Source organism: Plodia interpunctella, chromosome 2 (assembly GCF_027563975.2).
Source record: "Plodia interpunctella isolate USDA-ARS_2022_Savannah chromosome 2, ilPloInte3.2, whole genome shotgun sequence".
In the NCBI taxonomy this organism is placed as follows: domain Eukaryota; kingdom Metazoa; phylum Arthropoda; class Insecta; order Lepidoptera; family Pyralidae; genus Plodia; species Plodia interpunctella.
This window is the reverse complement of record NC_071295.1, coordinates 6,075,134-6,096,423: the sequence shown is the minus strand read 5'-3', so window position 1 is coordinate 6,096,423 and position 21,290 is coordinate 6,075,134. Positions and strand designations below refer to the sequence as shown.

General features: G+C 34.1%; 2 protein-coding genes across 6 annotated transcripts in view; one reads left to right on the top strand and one right to left on the bottom strand.

The window, feature by feature from the left end:
* Positions 1–21,290, top strand: part of grh (grainy head) — a 97,576-nt gene that overhangs the window by 33,163 nt on the left and 43,123 nt on the right. The window lies entirely within an intron of this gene.
* On the bottom strand, positions 7,374–12,497 carry LOC135309957 (uncharacterized). The gene is made up of 2 exons (XM_064436791.1): positions 12,219–12,497; positions 7,374–12,127 (listed from the first exon to the last, which is right to left on the bottom strand). Exon 2 carries the CDS (start codon positions 12,046–12,048, stop codon positions 10,924–10,926), a length of 1,125 nt encoding a protein of 374 aa, XP_064292861.1. The 5' UTR covers positions 12,049–12,127; positions 12,219–12,497; the 3' UTR covers positions 7,374–10,923.

Below are 21,290 nucleotides of genomic sequence, written 5' to 3'. Positions count from 1 at the left end.
GTAGTATGTGTGGGCCATAAATATTATGATGAACATTATAGAGGGCACGTGTATGTAGGTGGATGTTAGGGAGGAGAAAAATAGGCTTTCTAATAAACTATAAGGTCTATGTATTGTTTAACAAACTATTTGATATAGTAAAGTACAAAGTTTAAAATATTCTATTAGAGCGCATGTAACATTTTATTGCTTATTAAAGTTCTTATAATAATAATTTTATTTATTTTCTTCAATCAATAACTTCTAATGAGGATATAATAAAACACAAAGTATTTGAATGTTAAAATAGTATTTCCCCAGCGCAGTTTAGTAGTTTAGTAGGCTTCGTTTATTTTTATACTAATAATTATTTATTTAATATATTCATATATTTAATACATATGTGTAATATATATTAAGTTTTCCCAAAAATAAATTCTATTTTCACTAATTTTATGTACGTTATAAAAATATTCTACACTTAATTAGATGTTAGAAAAATTGAATCATAAAAAATATCCTGTGCTTCAGTGTACGTTACGTTAACTAAAAAAAGTCGTGTGTATAAAAGTATAAAAATAAACGAAGCCTACTAAATTGTCTTATACAATCTTCGTATCATATATTGAAGACATTTATCTGCCCATATTGCTAATAAATAATAAATCACATTGACGACGTATTATAATCACAGGCTTCGCAATATTAAAGCATAAATGGCTCTAGGTGTACACTCGCTCCAATCCAATTACTTCAAACGAAACTGATATCCGATTGACACACTTATATAAATATTTCGCGATAGTACCACCTACACACTTGATCGAAATATCAAAATTGGCATGTATACTATTTGAATATGGCCTCAACATTAGATGATAGAAGCACACATGCCAGGGATGTCAAAAATGTTATTCATTATCATGACTAAAAATTAATCGATTCTATTTATTATTCTACGCAAAAATAAAGAGTAAATTTTCCTTCGGTTATATAAAGAAAGTTGCTACCATAATATTTATTAGTACATAAAGGTTTGTGTACCAAAATCAACGAAAAAATTACAATTACATGTTGCACCCTTTTTAAAGTGCCTCGTTTTGAATTAACAATTGTGTTAAAATATTCATGAAACAGAGTGAATTACGCAATCATACTGTCATATTTCATGGTATTTGAAACTGTAGCCAACCCTAGGGTATGCTAAATAGTGGCCGCGGGCGGTTTCTTGATGACGATGGTCGTCACACCATCCACCTAGTGCGCATGCCTTTAACCAAGACATTTTGGACACTGGTTGATATAGATCAAAAAATCAAATTAAGAAATTATAAAACAGGCGGGGTTTTTTCTTAAAAAGCTAAAAATAATATTCATTAGTAAGTACTAAACAACTTAAAATAATTCGTAAGTTCTCGTTTGATACGTAAACGGTGTCGCATTTGGGGATAATGCTTGCCTTGGTGGTATACGTCAATATTGTTATAAATTTAAAGAGTAGGAACAATAAGTCACGCAGATATATATTATATCTATTTTTTTAAACACAATCGATATAATAAATATTGACAAATTAGACATAATAGCCTCATTAGTTTCTCGTAAATGGATAAAATTGCTGAGCTTGTAATTATGTACGTTTCCATTGTATCCTAATATAGAAACTTTTTGTTTTCTTCGTCTGTCTTCCCGAGAATCCCACGCATGCTGTGTAACTTTTTATACGTAGGTATGACGCGAGAGTGCAGTTCGGAATGCAGCCCCAGACCTTGCCGTCTCTCGGCCGCATTAACTGAAGTAAGGGCTTGTTGAAATTCAAAGAAGTTCATTTTGTAGTAAGAAGATTCACAAATCTGTCAGGAGCGTTAGGCTTTCAAAAGTAAATCGTGATAATCGCGTATTAGATCACTAGATTTATACGCATTTAGGATGAAGCGGTGGAATTACGCATATTGGTAATATTGATATGCAGATGCATACGGACTGAATGCACTGTAGCTACGGGCTACGCGCCGTAGATCATAATCGACGAGTATTTATCGGTGCGCGCGCTTTCTAAAGCCCTGCGCTTGCTCTTGCTGCGACACGACGCTAAAGCTATGTGCTTAGTGCTGACGCTCACGGATGTCAAGTGACACGCGATGCAACATAGCGATGTAGTTTATTGTGGGCTCGAATCACCGGCGCTATTTTAAATGCGAATAAGCTTGAGTGACTGGCAGGTGAATATTAGAGGATTTGCATTAAATGCTCTTTTTGTGGTATAAATATAAAATTAATTTCTACGTTTTATAAGTAATCATCGTAAAATCAATCGTATCCTTCTTTATTTATTTTACTCTTGGAAATAATTTTCTACTACAAACGCTTTAAATTTAACTACCTAAATGCTTGCTCACAATTATATGAATTAGGTTCTTGTAGTGTTTCATTCGTATTTTAATTTTATCAATTTGGGTGCCATGCCATAATAAATAATAGATTTTATTAATAATAACTATATTATTAGCAATCATGGTACGTGAACAATCCATGTCACGTCCGTCAAATATAATTACCCTAAGAAGTCTTGACACTTGCATTTTTGATGTTAGCTGATTGGATCGAATATGACAAACAAACACTGTCTCAAACCTTTTGTTATAGCTACCTATAAAATGTATATACTATAATGTTTTACTTGTGCTTCGAGGTTTAAAACTTTTGAGAAGGTTTTATTAGTTCCTGGTGTAAGTAATAAATATAATTTCAAAAGTTGGTTACTGATTCTATCAAATGTACAATATTGTACAGTTATCAGCATGTTTTCTTTAGACACGTCATAAAATAATGTATTAGTATTATATATAAAATACTTAAACTATAATAAAATTACTAGTTATAGACGAATGTAAGTCCATAAAAGATATTTACGTGAATTCAACATAGGATATCTGACATTGCAGACCCCTTAGATGTTGTTATGTATTGTAATTTATCTATTTGTAGTCACTACAAATAGATAAATTTTGAGCTGAATATTTATTTCATAAGTAATGAATTGTGCTTTACAAACACGCACACTGCTTGCTTAGTAATTAATGAAATTAATTTTATTTGTGTAAAAAAATATTTTCATGCTAAATATTTATTAAAGTATCAAAATTTGTCGGTCGAGTATGAAGGTAAGGCGAGGCGAGGGACTTGTATGGGGTAGTGCACGGTACCTGCCTCGGCGGCCGCGAGCGTGTGAAGTCCGGCGCACAACCAGCCGGGGGGTGTGCGACACAATGCAATATTCTAATGCGCTCCTGGACGCGGCTCGCATGAATGTGCTATACCCTATGACCATATTATTTTTAACGTGCAAAGATAATGGCTCATCGGGGTGATTCTTAATTTTTTGTTGCTTTCTTATATTCGACCCTTTATTAGGGTTCGGATCGCTTGAGGGTCTTTGTGCAAGTAATTCACTTCTCATTAACTATTTTTCTGGCATACGTTTTGTACGCAAATATAACTAATTATTTATTATTAAGTAACGTTACTTATAATGACTATGTTTTTAATTTGATGGATTCAAGTTGTATGAAAATAATAATAGATTTAAAATAAAAATAAAATAAATTTAGGTAAGACACCTTTTATGTTTTTTTTCTTGGGTTAAATTAAATATTTCGTATGTTAAATATTAAAAGACACAATTTAAAACATTGTCAGTTCCCAAGTTTTCCATTATTGGCAGTTTTTCTATGACCGCGAGTTTTCGTAATTTGCCATAATCCTTAGTTCACACGTAATTAGCCGCATTAGATACGAATGTCACCGATAACTTTTGCGGTGTACTATAATAATGAATAATAAACATTCTCAGTGGTAGCGTCCGCAACCGGTGTTTAAGTCACCTTACCCTGCAATTTGGCGATCACGTCGGTTCTCGGGCTCCAGCCATTGTAGTGCAGGAGCCCTGTTCAGCTAGCCCGCTGAGATAAGGACTGTATAATTTTGCGGTTACTTGCAAGTGATTATTACATTACCTCAATGACATAGGCTTAGTGCATATCGGGAACACGGCAGGATGCAACTGTTTATTTCCATATTTAATTGATCAGCTACATTCATTTACGTCTTAACATATTCCTATGACGGTAGAAACTGAAGGAGTAGTTAAATGTCAATTCAATATATGTGAATGTGTGTAATTTATTAATATATTCTATTGGATAGTTAAGAAGCCGACTGCTTTACGCGTCTGAATTGTCTTCGATGATTTCACACGGTGAGTGATGCACTGACCATTGTCTCGCTATCATTATAGAAAATTGCAAGCTCGCCTTTTGTTGCTTCACCCCTTTCTTTGTGCAGTCCGTGAGCGTTGCAGGGCTATGATAATGTCTCACCATTTTGACAAACGCCGATGGGGAGGTGGGCATTGTCTTGCAGCATCCGAGGGTCCTGCCGTGAATTTATGCTCGCCTGTCATAACAGAATGAATTTACGCATTGTGAATCAATAAAGTGATTTCATCTATGCATCGCCTTTGTCTATGGGCGTCGAGCTTACAAAATATATTGGGAGATACGAGTAAACAGTAAATCACGAGTGGTTATATATAATGAAACAATGAAAGTAAATATGTAATACTTGTGTATTATTACTACACCAGTAGTAAATAATGTACCTAATCGTTACTCGGTTTTCTCTAATAGTATGCTAAATTTTCATTCAGATTAGTCGACTAAGTAAATTTACTTATGTGGGCGAATTTATGGGCGGAAAGCTAGTGCAGGCTACGAACAAGGCGACTTTCAAACAAGAACAAGTGTGTTAAACTGCACATGCTTCATAAATCGAACAGTAAAATTGTTAGTGCCCCTACCTTTATACATACCTTACAAGCTTCGTTACCTACACTCAATACTGTAATTTCATAATTCAGGCGTTTAAATGCATAGCTTTTCGTGAGCGTTTCGCAAAAAAGCGCAGAGGCTCGCGGGAGCGGCGATTACGGCCCTTAAAATAACATCGTACGTTTAAGTTAATGACAGACACACCGACAAAATGTACTTATAATTGCTTATACAAAGAGTTTTGGCGAAAAATTATTATGTATATGGTTTTACGGCGGTGTTCTCCCACGATATGCGAATGTGTAGTTTTTAGCACAATTTTAACTCAAAATAATGTAATCTCCTAGAATGTTGCCATCTTTTATATCCTGAAAAAAAAAAACAGATTGTTCATTCTAGAATTGACAAACATTTCAATTTTATTCAAATAGTAATATTTGTGCAGACTTTTCTACTTTCCAATGTATTCGAAATAGGGACATGATTTCAGTTGACTTAAATAAAAATAAAGCTTATGGATTTATTTATTTACACCTAACCGCAAGGCGGTTATAGTGTGTCATAAATTGTCATAGCCAGTGGTTGGCTACTGGGCACTACTGGGCAATAATCGACGTAGCTGTATTTGCATAATTGTGCAGACTAAGTGTAGTATCTACATAAAATTGCATCTTTTTCATGACTCCTCTATATTTAGCCGGATATTCATCGCTGGTAATATTTTGCAAAATATGATGTGCTTAATCTCAATTTTATGAAAAGTGAATAAAATAGGTACTAAAGACAAGGGCAAGGCTTTTGTTATCAAATAAGTAGTCCATATGACGGAAAGAGACATGGAATAAGTTTGAAATTTTTTTTCGGATGAATATACCATTAATTAATAATCAAATAGAATTCTTGTTAGAATTAAATGATAATAATTGTGACATAGAAACTAGTTTTGTTCCATCCTAACATAAATGTGTTATTATGAAGACTTTATACGATAATAATATGCAGATTTTTTACTTTTATGTTTCATGTAGGTCACATTCGGTACTAATTATGTGACTGAGGTTAGGGGCAGATATAATAAGAAATAAATTTTAAATGTTAGCCTGATATTTTATTATATATGCATGGCGATTACACCGTTATTGGCACAAAGATAAAGTAGCCACCGATGAATATTTATAATGCTCTGGATTGAGATGTAAATAAATGTATAGATCCATTAACGAACACTCCGTCCCCTTTACTCCGAGAGTTTGCAATGTGGAAAACTGTAATTTTATTCCTATCCAGATTGCTACAGGTCTTAATGTTTAATCGAGGTATACATTTGTATGATATGAGCCTCGGGATCATGAGACCATACATGCAAATTTTAATATTGATGAAACAGAAATACCAACTTCAGATCTTGTGGCTTTTACGCAATTTATTCTATCACTACTAAAGTGATCATGTTTCAATACAAAACGCGATGATATAAACAAAAAAAAATATATTTGAACGTAGAACTTTACTATAGTAAGATTATGTTTTTATTTGAAAGTGCGGATATGCATAACTTTTTTAACTACGTGTATTCCAATAAGTATCATGAACTGGGTGAATCAAAATTATTGTAATATTGTGAGTTTTCGAGTGTGAGATTCCCGTTGAGAATACTGTTCAAGGTGCCCCGGTAATGAAAACATAATTTATATATATACATATTACATTCAATTACATCATAAAACAACGAGCTGTAAACGAGAACGGATAACAGAAAAAAGTGTAACAGAAAAGAATTTTATTGCATAGACATTTCCGTTCGATTTGATCGAGATAATTTTTAAAATGGAGACTTGAGCAGAGCGAATCTAATTAGATTCCAACTAGTAGGACCAGTCCATAAAAACGGTTATGAAGTTGGAGTGGCGGCAACTGCCATGCGACAATTACGTCCCTATCTGATTGTCACTGCCTTCACAACATTAATTTTATTAACGAAAACAAAATATTTCCTCACAATTCAATAAATTTCTCGCATATAAATTTAGCATTCACGTACTCAAAACTTCAATGGAAATCTGTTATAGAAGATAGTATTAGTCATCCGTCCATTTGAATTATACTTATATCCATCTTTGTATGAACCACATTTTATGCATTAATTATGTTTCACTTTAATAGATAGCATATAGTTTATGCGATTTTAAAATGGGAAATCAAGTATCATTTATTTCATTACTTATAGATAACGACAAGCAAGCTAGAACTTATGACTATGGTCAAAGTAGTGTAATTTAAAAAGAACAAGAATCTGATTCGCCAATTGTCTGATTTGATCGGTAATAAATTCTTGACATATTTATATCTATCTAGATCCAGATTTATTGATGATATTCCATCAGCCTAACACTTGTTTACAATTTTGATGAATATTCAAAAGCATCTAGAAATGCGAGGATGAAATTGATTTGATCTGCAGGTAAGATAAGAGCGTGTCAGCTGATTTTGAAATAGTTAGCCAATGTTTATTTATAAATATATAAGATCTTATCTTAATTCTTCAGGAGTGTTGGAAATAAACTCTTGTGTTGCTGTAAACAAAGTTTTTATTTTGTATTAACTAACATTCACTATTTCTTACTATCGACTTAAACTAACATTTTAAAATATAAAGGTACATACCTGTAAACAAAGAAACGACAATAAAGTTTATTTCTTACACTTTTTATCAAAATTATATCCACCAATTTATTTCACAATACAATCATCAACAAATTATTTTACCACCTCCTATATTTTGAAATTATTCTGTCTGACGTCTATCGACTTGACATTGACGTGACTGAACGCGGCAAATTTAAATAACAGAACTGTTTTACCAACTTTACCATGCTGCTTTGTCGACAACGCAAAGCGCGGCAAATTCAAAATGAAGAAATAATAATCTTATTTCTTTACATCTCCCCCCCTCGGAGGAAATTTCTTCTCGAAATTTCTATCATATGATATCACTCTTCTTATTCTTGTAGTAACTCCTCTTTACCTGGGACAGGAATAAGCTTTGTTATGTGGAAAAGATTTGATTCTATTTTCTTGTGACCTGTATCTACTCTATAAATTGAGTTAGAAATTTTTTCAATTATCTTATATGGCCCAATTTTCAATTCATCTAGTTTTTTCCTGTTTAATTTATTCCCATTTTCCACAAAGACCATATCTCCAACATTAAATATCCAAGGTTTTCGTTTTTTGTCAAATAATCTTTTATTGTATTCATGTGATTTTATAGTATTTGCAAATGCAATATTTTTATCCCTTATCCAATCATTATGTGATACTTCTTGCTTGAGTTGTTCTGGTAGAATTGATACATTTGTACCATACAACAGATAAGATGGTGAAAATCCAGTAACTGAGTGATCAGTTTTATTGTATATGCTTACACATTCTTGAGCTATGGATGTCCAAGCCTGCTTTTTCTCACTTTCATTGATTCGACATCTAATTTTATTCACTAATGTTTGGTTTAGTCTTTCATTAAGACCATTAGAGAATGGTGCATTTACTGCTGTAAATACTATTGGTATCTGTTTGTCATCCAAAAACTTTTTGAATTCATAAGAATTTATACCTGGGTATTGGTCTGTGAGAATCATACCTATGACCTCTGTTTCCGATATATTCTTGACAAGCTTTATGAAATCATTTGCAGTTTGAGTCTTCGAAGTAAGAATAAACGCGTACCTGGTAAAATGATCTACTAACAAATGAAGATATTTTTTTGTAGATCTTGAGCCTCCGAAACCTCCTATTGTGTCTATAGAAATTATCTCAAAAGGTCTTGTGGCTGGTCCTAGATGAGACAAGTGTCCAAATTTGCCATGTCCTCTTGATTTATTTTTTATACAAGTCGTACAGTTCCTACAAATCTTTCTGATGTTTGCTGACATTTCATTTGTAGAAAAGAGAGGACCAACCATTTTCTGCATTTGTCCGACACCAATATGACATAAGCTTTCGTGGACATTTTTAAGAAGTTTTAAACTGAATCTTTCTGATAAAATTATCTTTTCCTTGTTTCCAACTTTTTTGTAGTATAGATTTTCCTTTTTTATTAATTTATTTTTATTCTTTTGTATTTCTGTATTACTTTCTTGATCTTCTATAATATCTTCCAAATTTATCAAATTCACTACTTTTAATTGCTCATCTGTATTTTCATTTATCTCCAATACTGGGTTTCGGCTTAAGCAGTCCGCCTCGAGATTATTTTTCCCAGGAGCGTATTTTATTTTAAATTCGTATTGCGACAAATAATATGTCAAATCTCCCAGTTCCTCATCAGTTCTTGATTTTAAATTCATATTTTCTAAAGGTTTGTGGTCTGAGTACACTGTAAATGACCTACCCAATAACCAATATTGCCAGTATCTAACAGCTTCTCTTATAGCTAAACATTCTAAATATATAGCTTTCTTTTTCTTCTGGGCTTCGTTTAGTTTTTTTGAGAAATAAGCTACTGGTTTTTCTTTTCCATCTAGTTGTACCTGTTTTAAAATAGCGCCTACGCCTTCTATAGAAGCATCAGTGTAAATATTGATAGGCAAATTTTTGTCAAATATTTCTAGAATCGGTTGAGAGCATAATAGATTTTTTACCATATCAAACGATTTTTGACATTCATCAGACCAAACAAACTTCTGATTTTTTCTTAATAAATTGTGCAAAGGATCTAATATTATAGCGCTCCTCGGTATGTATTCGTGGTAAAAATTAATTTTCCCAAGAAACTGTCTTATATGCTTTTGAGTTTTGGGAATAGGAAAATTCTTAATGGAAATGACATTGTCTTTGACTGGCTGAACTGAATTATTTTGAATTATATGACCGAGATATTTAACCGAGTTTGACGCAAATGTGCATTTTGTGAATTTTAGTCTAAATCCTTCTTTTTTTATAGCGTCCAGTAATTGCGTCAAATGATTAATGTGTTCATCAAAACTCCTTGAAAAAACCAAAATATCGTCTATAAAATTAGCAGCAAATTCTGAAAGATTGTATTTTCTTAGAATATTACTTAAAATTCTTTGGAAAATTGCTGGGGATGTTTTTAAACCAAAGGGTAAGCAGGTCCACTGAAAATGACCTTCTTGAGTTACGAATCCTGTCTTCTTTCTGTCTTCTATCCGCAAGGGAATAGACCAGAACGCAGAATTTATATCTAAGGTTGAAAAAAAAGTACAGTTTCTAGTCTTAATTACTAAGTCTTCAATTAAAGGGAAAGGTTGAGCTTGAGGTACCACAATTTTGTTCAGATCCCTGAAGTCTATACATAATCTTGATTTCTTGTTATCCTCTTTTTTAAATGCTAGTGTTACGGGTGCTGCAAAAGGACTGTAAGATTCTTCTATTAGCTTGTTATCTAATAATTTTGCTATTTGATGTTCTATTTCTTTTTTATCTTCCATAGTGCATTTATAAGGCCTTTTACTGCAGTATTTTCCCACTGATAAGTCTATTCTCGCTTCATACCCATTAACAGTACCAACATCGTATTTATCTTTTGCAAAGACAGATTTGTATTCATTTATCAACTTATTTATATTTTCCTTTTTATCTTCATCTAAATGATTTATTTTCATTTCAAAGTCTTCTTCATTTACATGTTCATTGAAATTTATTTCGTATTTTTTTAAGATACTACTGTTTTCTTTTTCTTTTCCTGATGTGTAATTAAAAGTTGTACTAAATTCTTCTACTTTATCGACTTTATCATTATTTGGATACCTTTTCTGTATAATTTCTAAGTCTTCAGTTTGAATAAGTTTAAATATTTTTATTAAATCTAATCCAATTAAAAAGTCATACTTAAAATTTTTTCCATCAATAATGTACACATCAACTTGTTTTTCTAATCCAAAAATCTTTACTTTTAAGCTTGTCAAACCACTTGTCTTTTGAACACCATTAATTGTTATTAAATTTGCTTCATTTGTATAAGTATTGTTCTCGTTCTTTTTTAACTTCAATAATTTTGAATTTATCAAAGAGACATTAGAGCCTGAGTCATAGACTCCGTTTATTTGTAATTTATCATTTATAATTAGTTTGACAGTTATCAATGGTGTTACTATTAGTTTTTTTGATCAGCCTCGTTTAATTCTGCTTCAATTACTGAATTATTGACATGCCTAATGGAATTTTTCTTAATTTTTTCCTCTTCTTTTTCTTTAAACCAGCATAAATTTTCAGAATGATAACGCGAGCCCTTATTTAATTTTTCACATATTTTGCATGGAATTTTTGTTTCGGTTTTAACATAAGACTTCTGATTTCCATAATTTCTCTTGGCCACAAAATTTCTTTTATTCATCGAGTGTTCATGCTTATTCAGCTCATTAAATAAATCCATTGTATCTTTTAGAATTTCTCGGTCTATTTTGTTTAAAATGAATTCTGGTAATCCCGCTGCAATAAGATCTGTCAAAGTACCTGTATCAATTGATGGTCTCATCTCCAGCAGAAGTTTTTCCTTTTTTATAGCGTATTCTAGTAAAGAACCATCTTTGTATTTAAAAAACAGTGCGTAAGTGACTGGGTTCCATCCCTTATTGGCGAATGTCTCACAAAATTTGCTTTTCCATATAGACCATTCAGATTTGAATGACAATTTCATAATCATAGAACTATACCAGTCAGCGCAGGTCTTATCCAAAAACAATCTGAGTATTTCAATTTTTTTTTCATCCGATGTTACCTCACATCGCAAACATTCTTTTTCAAAAATGTCAATCCACAGATTTGCGTTGGCATTTTTACTAGTAAATTTTTCTAATACAAATTTTTCTGCAATTGATTTTAAACTTTGCTGCCTATTTGCTTGCGTGGTTTCTATAAACTTTTCAAATAATTTTTCTAGTGTACCTGACTCGTTCTTCTGCGCCACTTCTTCTTCTATTATTTCTTCTAAAAATTGATCTCCAAATTGCACGTTTCCGTCTTCATCTAAATAAATTCCAGCCAATTCTTGTGTCATTGTTATCCAGACTCTTCTTGTTTGGAACCTTTTTTTTAAGCTATTCTTCACTTTATTATATGCAGAGGTTTTAATGATTTCTTTGTGATGGCCAACCGCCTGAAACTCCTCAGGTATTGCATACACTTTGTTGTCCTTAGTGGTTATTGAGGTTATAGAATACACATTTGACTTTCCATCACTTCCGGGCAATAATGTAAATTTAAATTGAAGTTTCTCCATTTTTCATTAAAACAAGATTGTCGTTTTATAAGATCTTATCTTAATTCTTCAGGAGTGTTGGAAATAAACTCTTGTGTTGCTGTAAACAAAGTTTTTATTTTGTATTAACTAACATTCACTATTTCTTACTATCGACTTAAACTAACATTTTAAAATATAAAGGTACATACCTGTAAACAAAGAAACGACAATAAAGTTTATTTCTTACACTTTTTATCAAAATTATATCCACCAATTTATTTCACAATACAATCATCAACAAATTATTTTACCACCTCCTATATTTTGAAATTATTCTGTCTGACGTCTATCGACTTGACATTGACGTGACTGAACGCGGCAAATTTAAATAACAGAACTGTTTTACCAACTTTACCATGCTGCTTTGTCGACAACGCAAAGCGCGGCAAATTCAAAATGAAGAAATAATAATCTTATTTCTTTACAAATATTTCTAGCTAAAGAACCTCTATATTATTTTTCAGTTATTTATAGCGAGTAAATATGGCTGTACGATAATGGCGACCATTAATTGTGTTTCCTTACTTTGCCTTTAGTTACGTTCAAGGTTCGAGCGAAGAGACATAACTCACTTGTTGCCATTAGCTCGGCTAATAACGGAGGACTTCAGACTCTATACACTCCAGGCGAAGCTCATACATACGTTGTATTCACAACATGTACGTTTTTCCAATTAATCTCTTTATAAATATTATTAAAAATTACGGGATTTTCTTAGTTTAATTTCGTTTTTGTTATATTTCTAACTTTTACTTAATTAAATTATAGTTAAGTAGTTACTATTATCACTGCTAACTGTACTGGTTTTGAATTTGATTTTTTTTGAATCTGGTATTATATACTGGTACGCGTATTTTTTTATTCCAGCTTGAATGTACTTGCACGTAATATTTAAAAAAAAAATAATTGTAAAGTTTCCGTTTTGTCCGATAGATGGTATTGGTGGGAAGTATGGGCGGCCCTCGGGCGCTGTTCCACCGGCCGGATAACGGTGCGCTGGCTGTGTGAGGCTGATTTATCGTGGACGTCCACCGAACCTATCCGATTTGCATTTAGATAGCCGCGGCGGGCCCCGAGCCTCGCGCCTTACTACGCCACGTAAATTAACTATAAAATTATGTTTGCATACAAAAAATAAAGATACGCTCGTATCCCAATAATAAGAGATATAATCACCCAATCAACAATTTATGAACCAACTGGTTAATTTCTTATTTTATTAATGAAATCTATCAGGCGGTATACAATAGTCGTCAAACTCATGTTTTCCAGAAGAACTTCCTTTTAATACATTAAAAAATATGTTTATGTTTATAAAGTATCAAACATTATATAATAATATAACAGTTAAAATAACACATAAAATATGCAAATTAAAATATTAATCAAATATTTAGCACCTGAGCAGTTTAAGAAACCGCGCATTTGTTTGATTAATGCGCTTGTCTTGGGAGCTGCATCTGTTTGGAACCAAACGAGAACTTTATTAAGATTATTACAAGTTCAATCAACCAACATTATCTTTTTAGTTCCCATGAAAGAAAATTTATGGCCACCGCATTACATATAAAGGCTTTACTAGAAGCCATGAGGTCAAGATTACTTTATGTTTACTTAATTTGATAATGATAAAGTTTTTAATTTTTATTTTAATGCAAAAGTATTAAAATGAAAATTAATATAAAAAATTAAAAGATGCCCGTGCAATTTTAGAATAAAAAGTAGTCTACTACGCTAGTGATTTAGTGAAAGAGGCTATATAATCAAAGATTAAAATATAAGTGTAGTGAATTCGTCCAGGCCTGTTAAGCAGCGGCACGGAAGGCTGACGGGGCGCGGGCGCAGCTATTCAGGCTGCTCGTAAATTATCGACCTCCGCAATTAGCGGGCGCCGATTTGGCGCATTACGTTTCCTACAAGCCTGCAAATATCCAGACTAGTGAATGGTTATCGCCATTATCGCATTAGGCAGCCGCGAATGCAGTGTTAAAAGTATACTTAATTTACCCGGATAACAATGTTTGCCGCTACCATGTCGATTAAGCAAACTCTTATTTATGGCGATAAAATTGCTTTGCATGCACTTTAAAATACCAATACTTAGTTGCATTCTAAGTGTTGAATATGCAAATGAAACCTCGCTGATACATGGATATTAATAATATAACCATATATGGTGTCGGCTGGCGTTTCTAAATATTTCACAAAGTGGAAACTGCATCCTGTACAAGTAGATATACACATTAGTATCGTAATGATCATTGTGAATTTTCCAGGAGAATATTTAATCTTTCCGTCAAAAAGATGTTATCCGATACACCAAAGCAAGGTACGTAGACGTAAATGGAAGAAGCAAACACCCCTAATTGCGAGATATCCCCCAGTATCTCGTACAATATGTAAATGGCGTCGGAGGTAATTAAAAGCTTATCTCTCGCCCTGCCATCGCGGCTCGCTGATTGCTTCGTAAAATGATTGACGTGCTATTTCTCCGGCCGGCCGATAATGAAAACGTTTATACATTTTAATTCATGTTTTGTATTTCGTTGTTGACAATTACTATTTGCACAGGATAATTGATCGCGTTCACACAATTGTCAGTGCTCTGACGAGTTGTTTGGGATTCTTTAAAAGGTTGCGTGGTTGGCGCCAGCGCACGCACTCGGCTATAAATGAAGTCCTTTTTTACTAATGTTCGTTCACCTGCCTTTTTCCCTCTGTGATTCTAAATTTGTATTCTTATCTGAATTCGGTAAATATTTACGTTTCCATAAACATATTGACTTGTCTAAAATGTATAGGTATTTCTTAATCATCGTGTAGACTTCTCAAAGCTGTTAAACGGTTTTTCTTATTACTGGTGATGTTGTTTGCATAGCGGTAAGCATTGCGAGGAATTTGTGACACTGCGCCGCTATCGCGACAAAGGATAGTGGGCGGTTATTGAGTAATCTTTTGTTTCTTATCGGCTCGAAGGAAATTAATTCTGGTGCAATTTCTACAATCGCCTAATAGCCTAATAACTCTGACAGTTTATCTAATACTTAGATTTAAATTAAACAATACCCCATTACAGCTGAGCACTGTAAATCAAACGAGCTTAATTTCCGTGTGCTTTGTCGCAAAGCTTTCGGGTATAATAGCATCGCGATTTAATTATAGTCGTAGAGATATAGCATAATCGGATATAAATCACACTATATAGATACCTGCCAAGTGCCATGCAACCTGTTTCGATCCGCACGATACAATGCGCAGGCGACGATGCGGCATTGTTCGCAGGCGCAGGCGACCGACCTACTAATTTATACCTTCATGCCTGTTTATTTACCAAAAGCCACGAAAATCATCGGGAACTGTAACGTATCCAGTTTTTACTATTCCCACTCTAAAGAATTGCAAATTCATTTATAGTGTCGTATAAAGTTTTTTATTTGTGTTATATGAGATTTATAGAGTATCGTCCCTTTGTTCGGTCTCCGTTTATAAGTGAGTATCCGTTTAGCACACAATCGACATTAACATTTCCATTGAAACGCGAGCTTTGGAAGTCGAAGCGGTTCTCACATTCAGAGGAATCTTGAACATTGTTGTACACTACTCATAGTCTGTTTTTGAGTGTCTCGTCGTAATTCCTTCTTTCTAGTTCCCTAAATGTGCCAAGTAAGGAACGTCAGTATTGAGGTTCAAAAATGTCGTTTTAAATATTATCCCAATGTCTAGCTAGACTATCTTCTGGATCAAATTGCTCGTGAAAAGTTGTACTACATACTACAAAATATAAGTAAGCCATACACGGCTTTAAGTCCAGTATTTTCACAGAGTGTTACATAAAACATACTGGACTTTTTGGAAAAAGATGGGGACATATCTTTGAATTAAGCTAATTCCGTTCGTCTCTTAAACTAGATTAACAAAGTATAAAAAAGTCTGCAATTTCATATTTTAAAATTTAAAAATATAATCGCAGACTTTTATTTTTAATAAAATAATTTAATTTAAAGATTCAAGATTTATCGCAATAAATTATATAGTTATTATTGTCTTTTGCTCTAAATCAATTACCATTTTTGAATGTTTCCTCGTATTACTGATTTATAAGGGGCTTTATTGAGCAACGACTAAGATATGAATACGGACCACACACGAGTATCGAATTAGAAAACTCAGACAAAACGGAAATGATGCATTTATTATGGTTTCACTACGCGGCAGGCGCTGCGGGCGTTCCTTCTTTCAAAGCTCGTAACTCTTCTAATAAGACACTTTACGCGAGCTTAACTAGAGCTTAATGCGTGCAACTTCTATCAAATATTTCATTTTGATTTGTTGCTACCAAAACACTTGTCCGTTTCGAGTTTCGCCCGTTAATACGATTACTGTAATAATTTCTGTTTGACTATTTTTTCATTCAAGTCTACTTGGTTTTATTTTATGACGTTGAGAATTCATTACAAGGTTTATCTTATAGTCAATATGTTCCGTGTAAGATAAAAGCGGATGTTTATTTATATTTATGGAATTACGTGGTAGATAGAGGTAATTCGATTTATTATGATTAATGGTAATTGCGTTGTTTTTGCCCCTGTTGGCTCAACGGAGCGGTAGGTATAATAATTAACTACATAAAAATGTTAACTCGCCATGGTTGAACGTTGTTGTGGCAACATGATATATTATGTAAATTATATTATTGTATTTTTCGTATTAAAAAGCAATTTAAAGTTTCTTAAAATATAAATGGCTAATTATTAGGTACATTGCTGTTTGAGTCATGCAAGAGTCGTATCTTATCCATTATCTTATTATTACCAAACGAAATCCGGCGCGTGGTGCCGCATAGATTCTTGTATAGAATACTAATTTGATATGCCTGTATATTTTTTAATAATTTTAGTGCGTTTGATCTTAATCTAGCTTGATGGGACGCAAAGATGAGAAATAGGGAAAACTCAAAAAATATTATTATAAGTGCAATAAATAATATATTGCAATATATATGCTTACAAATGGATCCCAATATAATATTGGCGAGCGAGCTCTGCGCCGCGACGACCTTCAAGCAGTCACCGTTTATTTCCGCGCTCACCGATAAATATAAAACGTTGTTTTCGTAAACAAATAAACCGTCAACTATGAGGAAGTACGCTTATGTCCTTTATATGGTCATATGTAGCATTTTCTATTTTTAAATTATTATTTATTTTGGCCTTTTAAGGGAGAAAATGAAAAAAATATATAATTCAGTAATTTTTAAGTAGTCTAATAAAAAATCAATTGTAGTTTTCTTGTTACGCTTTAGTGTGGTTGTCTAGTGATTGCTAGTATTCTCTCTTGGCCGTACAAGGAACGCTATTGTTATGCACGCAACATCCCAATTCTATAGCGCCCGACACAATGCGAAGGACACTTCATATAAACTCGATTTAACATTTTAAACTGTGATATTGAGTCCATGACAACCTCTGTCATGTCACTCAACGGTCAGCCAACGGTTTTATTGTACAAAAAATATATATCGGCTTCTTTTATCAGATTTTATAATCATTTCAGATGTCAACTGTGAACTAAGCAATAGACCGGGCATAGGTGTTCACGCTGTCACTTCTGTCGGGAGACTTTATTTCCAATAAGTATTATACTTATTTCATGACCCAAACGTATATCCGCCAATATAAAATCATGTCAATATTTTACTCATAAGCATACATGATTGCTTAATATTTAAAATGTTAATGTTATATGCAATGTGAAAAAATCCTTTAGGATCCTTATCCTTTTTAGGATTTATCCAATTCACAATCGCAATTTCACGAATAATAAATAAAAAAGATATTGCGATATTTATAGCGCAAAGTGTGAAAGATAAAAGAGAATGCACTATAGAGGGGCGTAATCGAACATCCAGGTTATCAATATAACTCCCCATTTTTATTATTTTTTATGATGAATAAACTTACATCGCATAAAATAACGACATATTGAGTCTCTTTATTATTCCAGTGTGTAGGTATTAGAGACCAATAATTGAAACTTTCATTTTATAGTTTTCTTCGCCATTAAATTTTCAGATTACTCGAGTGCTACTAGTTACGCAGACAGGAGACATGACTTATTTAGTGCCCATGTTGCGTTTCCATCTTTAATCTGCGTGGGTGCATATTTCTGAGAAAACATTTCTTGTTGACCGTACATAATGCTGCCGAGAAAACAGAAGTAATAATGTTAGCCATACTTGTATGGCAAAGAACTCCGTAAATGAATCATCGCATATGCGCTCCTCGTCTGCGCGCAAAAAGAGGTTTGTCGAAAATGCGCCTCGTTTAGAGTGCTCGGTGCCCGCGGGCTGTAGTCACTACTCATCCCTTATTTATTTATGGCATGGGGAATGTATGAGGTATGTTCAGTTTTTGTGCCGCTATAACAGCAGCGCGCTACTGGATTGTACTCGGTGAATTCTTTAATTGACGAAACGCTGCTGCATTGCATTCCAACTTGGATCATTAACTATAATGTGGGAATATGAAATGGATTAATAATTACGAATTTTCACTATTGCAAAATAACGATAGCGTTACTGCAATATTGTGATACTTTTAGTACTGATTTGATTATTTATCATAGTGTTGTTGTTGCATAAAATGAGTTAAATCACGTTTCCCTGAGTCAGCGTTCATATATAAACTTACTAGTACCTAAGTCTATATAGCAGTAAATATTAAGTATATTGTAGAAGTAATTATAGTAGAGTGACACGGTATCAATCGACTAACATGATAATAATGCCTTAAAATTATCTTGAAGTAATGAGTCCTTAGTTGCGATGGATACTAGTTTCTCTTATCACCGATATAAAACATGCGTAGAATTGAGCCACACCCTGCACTTTCCCCGGCGGTCCACACCTGCCGGGTGAGCGAGGTGAAGCTGCCGGGCCTGTTCCGCCACTAACGCGTGATTCAATACATTCTGCGGTCCAGCTAACTTTTATGGATATGTGGCTACGTGAGGTTATTGCATATGAGACGGGTTAAACACTCACGGGAAAGTTTCCCTTATATGCACGACTAGATAACTATCTCTAGCTGATGCGACGCGTTTGCAGTGCTAAAAGGAAAGATACGGTTATCAGGCAGACCGATGGATTTTAATTAAGATATTAATAATGAGGCTGCGCCGACGACCGCAGAGGATAAGCCCTCAGCAGGCGGGCGCACGCAACCCCGGAGACATGCGTGCCGCTCCGTTACGACACCTACACCAAATTTTTCCACATGCCCGGGCAGCAGATAAGCGACGAGCGACGCCGGCATGTTATTTATTAACGAACCGAATGATCGATAGTTGGACGCGTCACCGGACGCGGACGTCGCCTTTCGAAACTCATCGCAGCCGCCGACTGATCTTTCCATCGACCGCTGCGGCCGCACAACTCCGATAAGTTGACCTCACTATCTATCGACCTGGCTTAATACTTCATCACTGAAGCGGTTAATGAGTCCACTAGTTTCATTTTTGAATTTATCGCCTGAGTTAATACCTCGTGTTAGTGACGTCGTCCGGTGTGAGTCAATCGTATTCACATGAATAGTCTATATCTGTAATATTAATTACCGTCAAGACTATCAGTGATTCGTCAATTGATGGCCATTATTGAATAGGTAGTGGTGGTACAATTTGGTTTTAATGTGCCCGATAGTCTTCAATATAATCTAAATAAAGCAATAGTGAAATTGTACTGATTATAAAGTGGAGCAATCCTATATATATCTTACCAAATTGTTAACGAATTAAATTAAACAAGAATGTTTAGTTTCACTTTCGTAGATGTCATCAATTCATTGTAGTGCGTATCCAGGGTATAAAAGTTGTCTGTGAAACGGTCGTGCAATGAATGGCCGTGTCGAATTCTTTGTTTGTGTAACAGAGACTCCTTCAACCCTTGCTCGGAGCCATCCGTTCCGCTCAGCATACGTCTCGGCGTCGTGACAGCTGTGCGCGATACTTTCTAATCGCTCCATTCAATAGACAACGCCAAATAAACAGACGAGTAGGCAAAGCAACTTGCGAAATTTAGATGGCTCGAACAATTGACAGCGAAGACAAGATTGATCAATTAATTATTTATAGAGGTGTCAACAAGCGCTTTGTCAATCGGTTGCGTAAATTAGAATTTCTCGTAACGAATACCTTGTGGGCATGGAATGTAAACATAAGCTCGTGTAGCTTACGTTACATCGGTTCGAGGCAAACGTGATAGGAAATGCTCGGAAATTCGAGGTTCGGCTGCGCAGGGCAGGTTAGACCAGTCCCGATGGCCTCGCAAGGACCAGCAAACCTGTTAGATTCGTTGCACGATTTTTACGTGCGTACCGGAATCTCATTCACGAGGTGCAGGCGCCGCGGCCCCCTGCTCCACCGGCTGCCAGTTAACTCGTCAAATGACTCATGCTTCGCCTGGTTAAATGTCAGAAGCTGGCTTTTCCAGTTTTCTGATCCAATTCGCGCACCTCAATATGATTTGTTTTCACATTACTTATTATATAGGTAATTTAGAATTTCATAATAAACGTAAAAATCCAGTTACTATCTTTCCATTAGGCGAGACATATGTTTGTATATATTACAATTGAACACTAACTCAAAAATATGTTTGAAACAACAACAAATTCAACATGTCAAACATAAAGAAGGATGTTTTTAGTTAATTGCCGTATGTGATGTGTATCTATTTAATAAGAATCTTGAATCTTTACAATCCATACAATACTACTGAACGCTTTAAGAGTGCCTGAAAATATACATATGTCCCCAGCAAATACACTTTTCATAATAATCGGAATGCATTTTTAATACTAATAATAAGTCGAAATTTAAAAATTTTATGACAAATATAATAAAGTAATTGTGAATTATGAAACAGAATAGCGACTTCATTCTGGACTGGATAGTATAAACCATCACCATTCTTCAGCAAATTAATTACATGTTTTGTCGGACGTTAAAGTCCCACTTACGGGTATGTTTGTTACAAATTGCTGTTTTCAAAATTATTGTTTATTTTTTTTCATAATAAAGATAATGACCTCCCATGATATGAACAAGAACCAGGAACAGGAATCAGGTAGAACTACGATCCGGTCAAACCCGTCCAACGCGTGCTTCCAACATTTTTTATTTATTTGTCTGCATCGTCGGATACCGCTGGGCGTGACGTCAGA

Excerpts from the sequence above, each read along its gene's own strand:
- LOC135309957 (XM_064436791.1), bottom strand. The coding sequence starts at position 12,048 with ATGGAGAAACTTCAATTTAAATTTACATTATTGCCCGGAAGTGATGGA.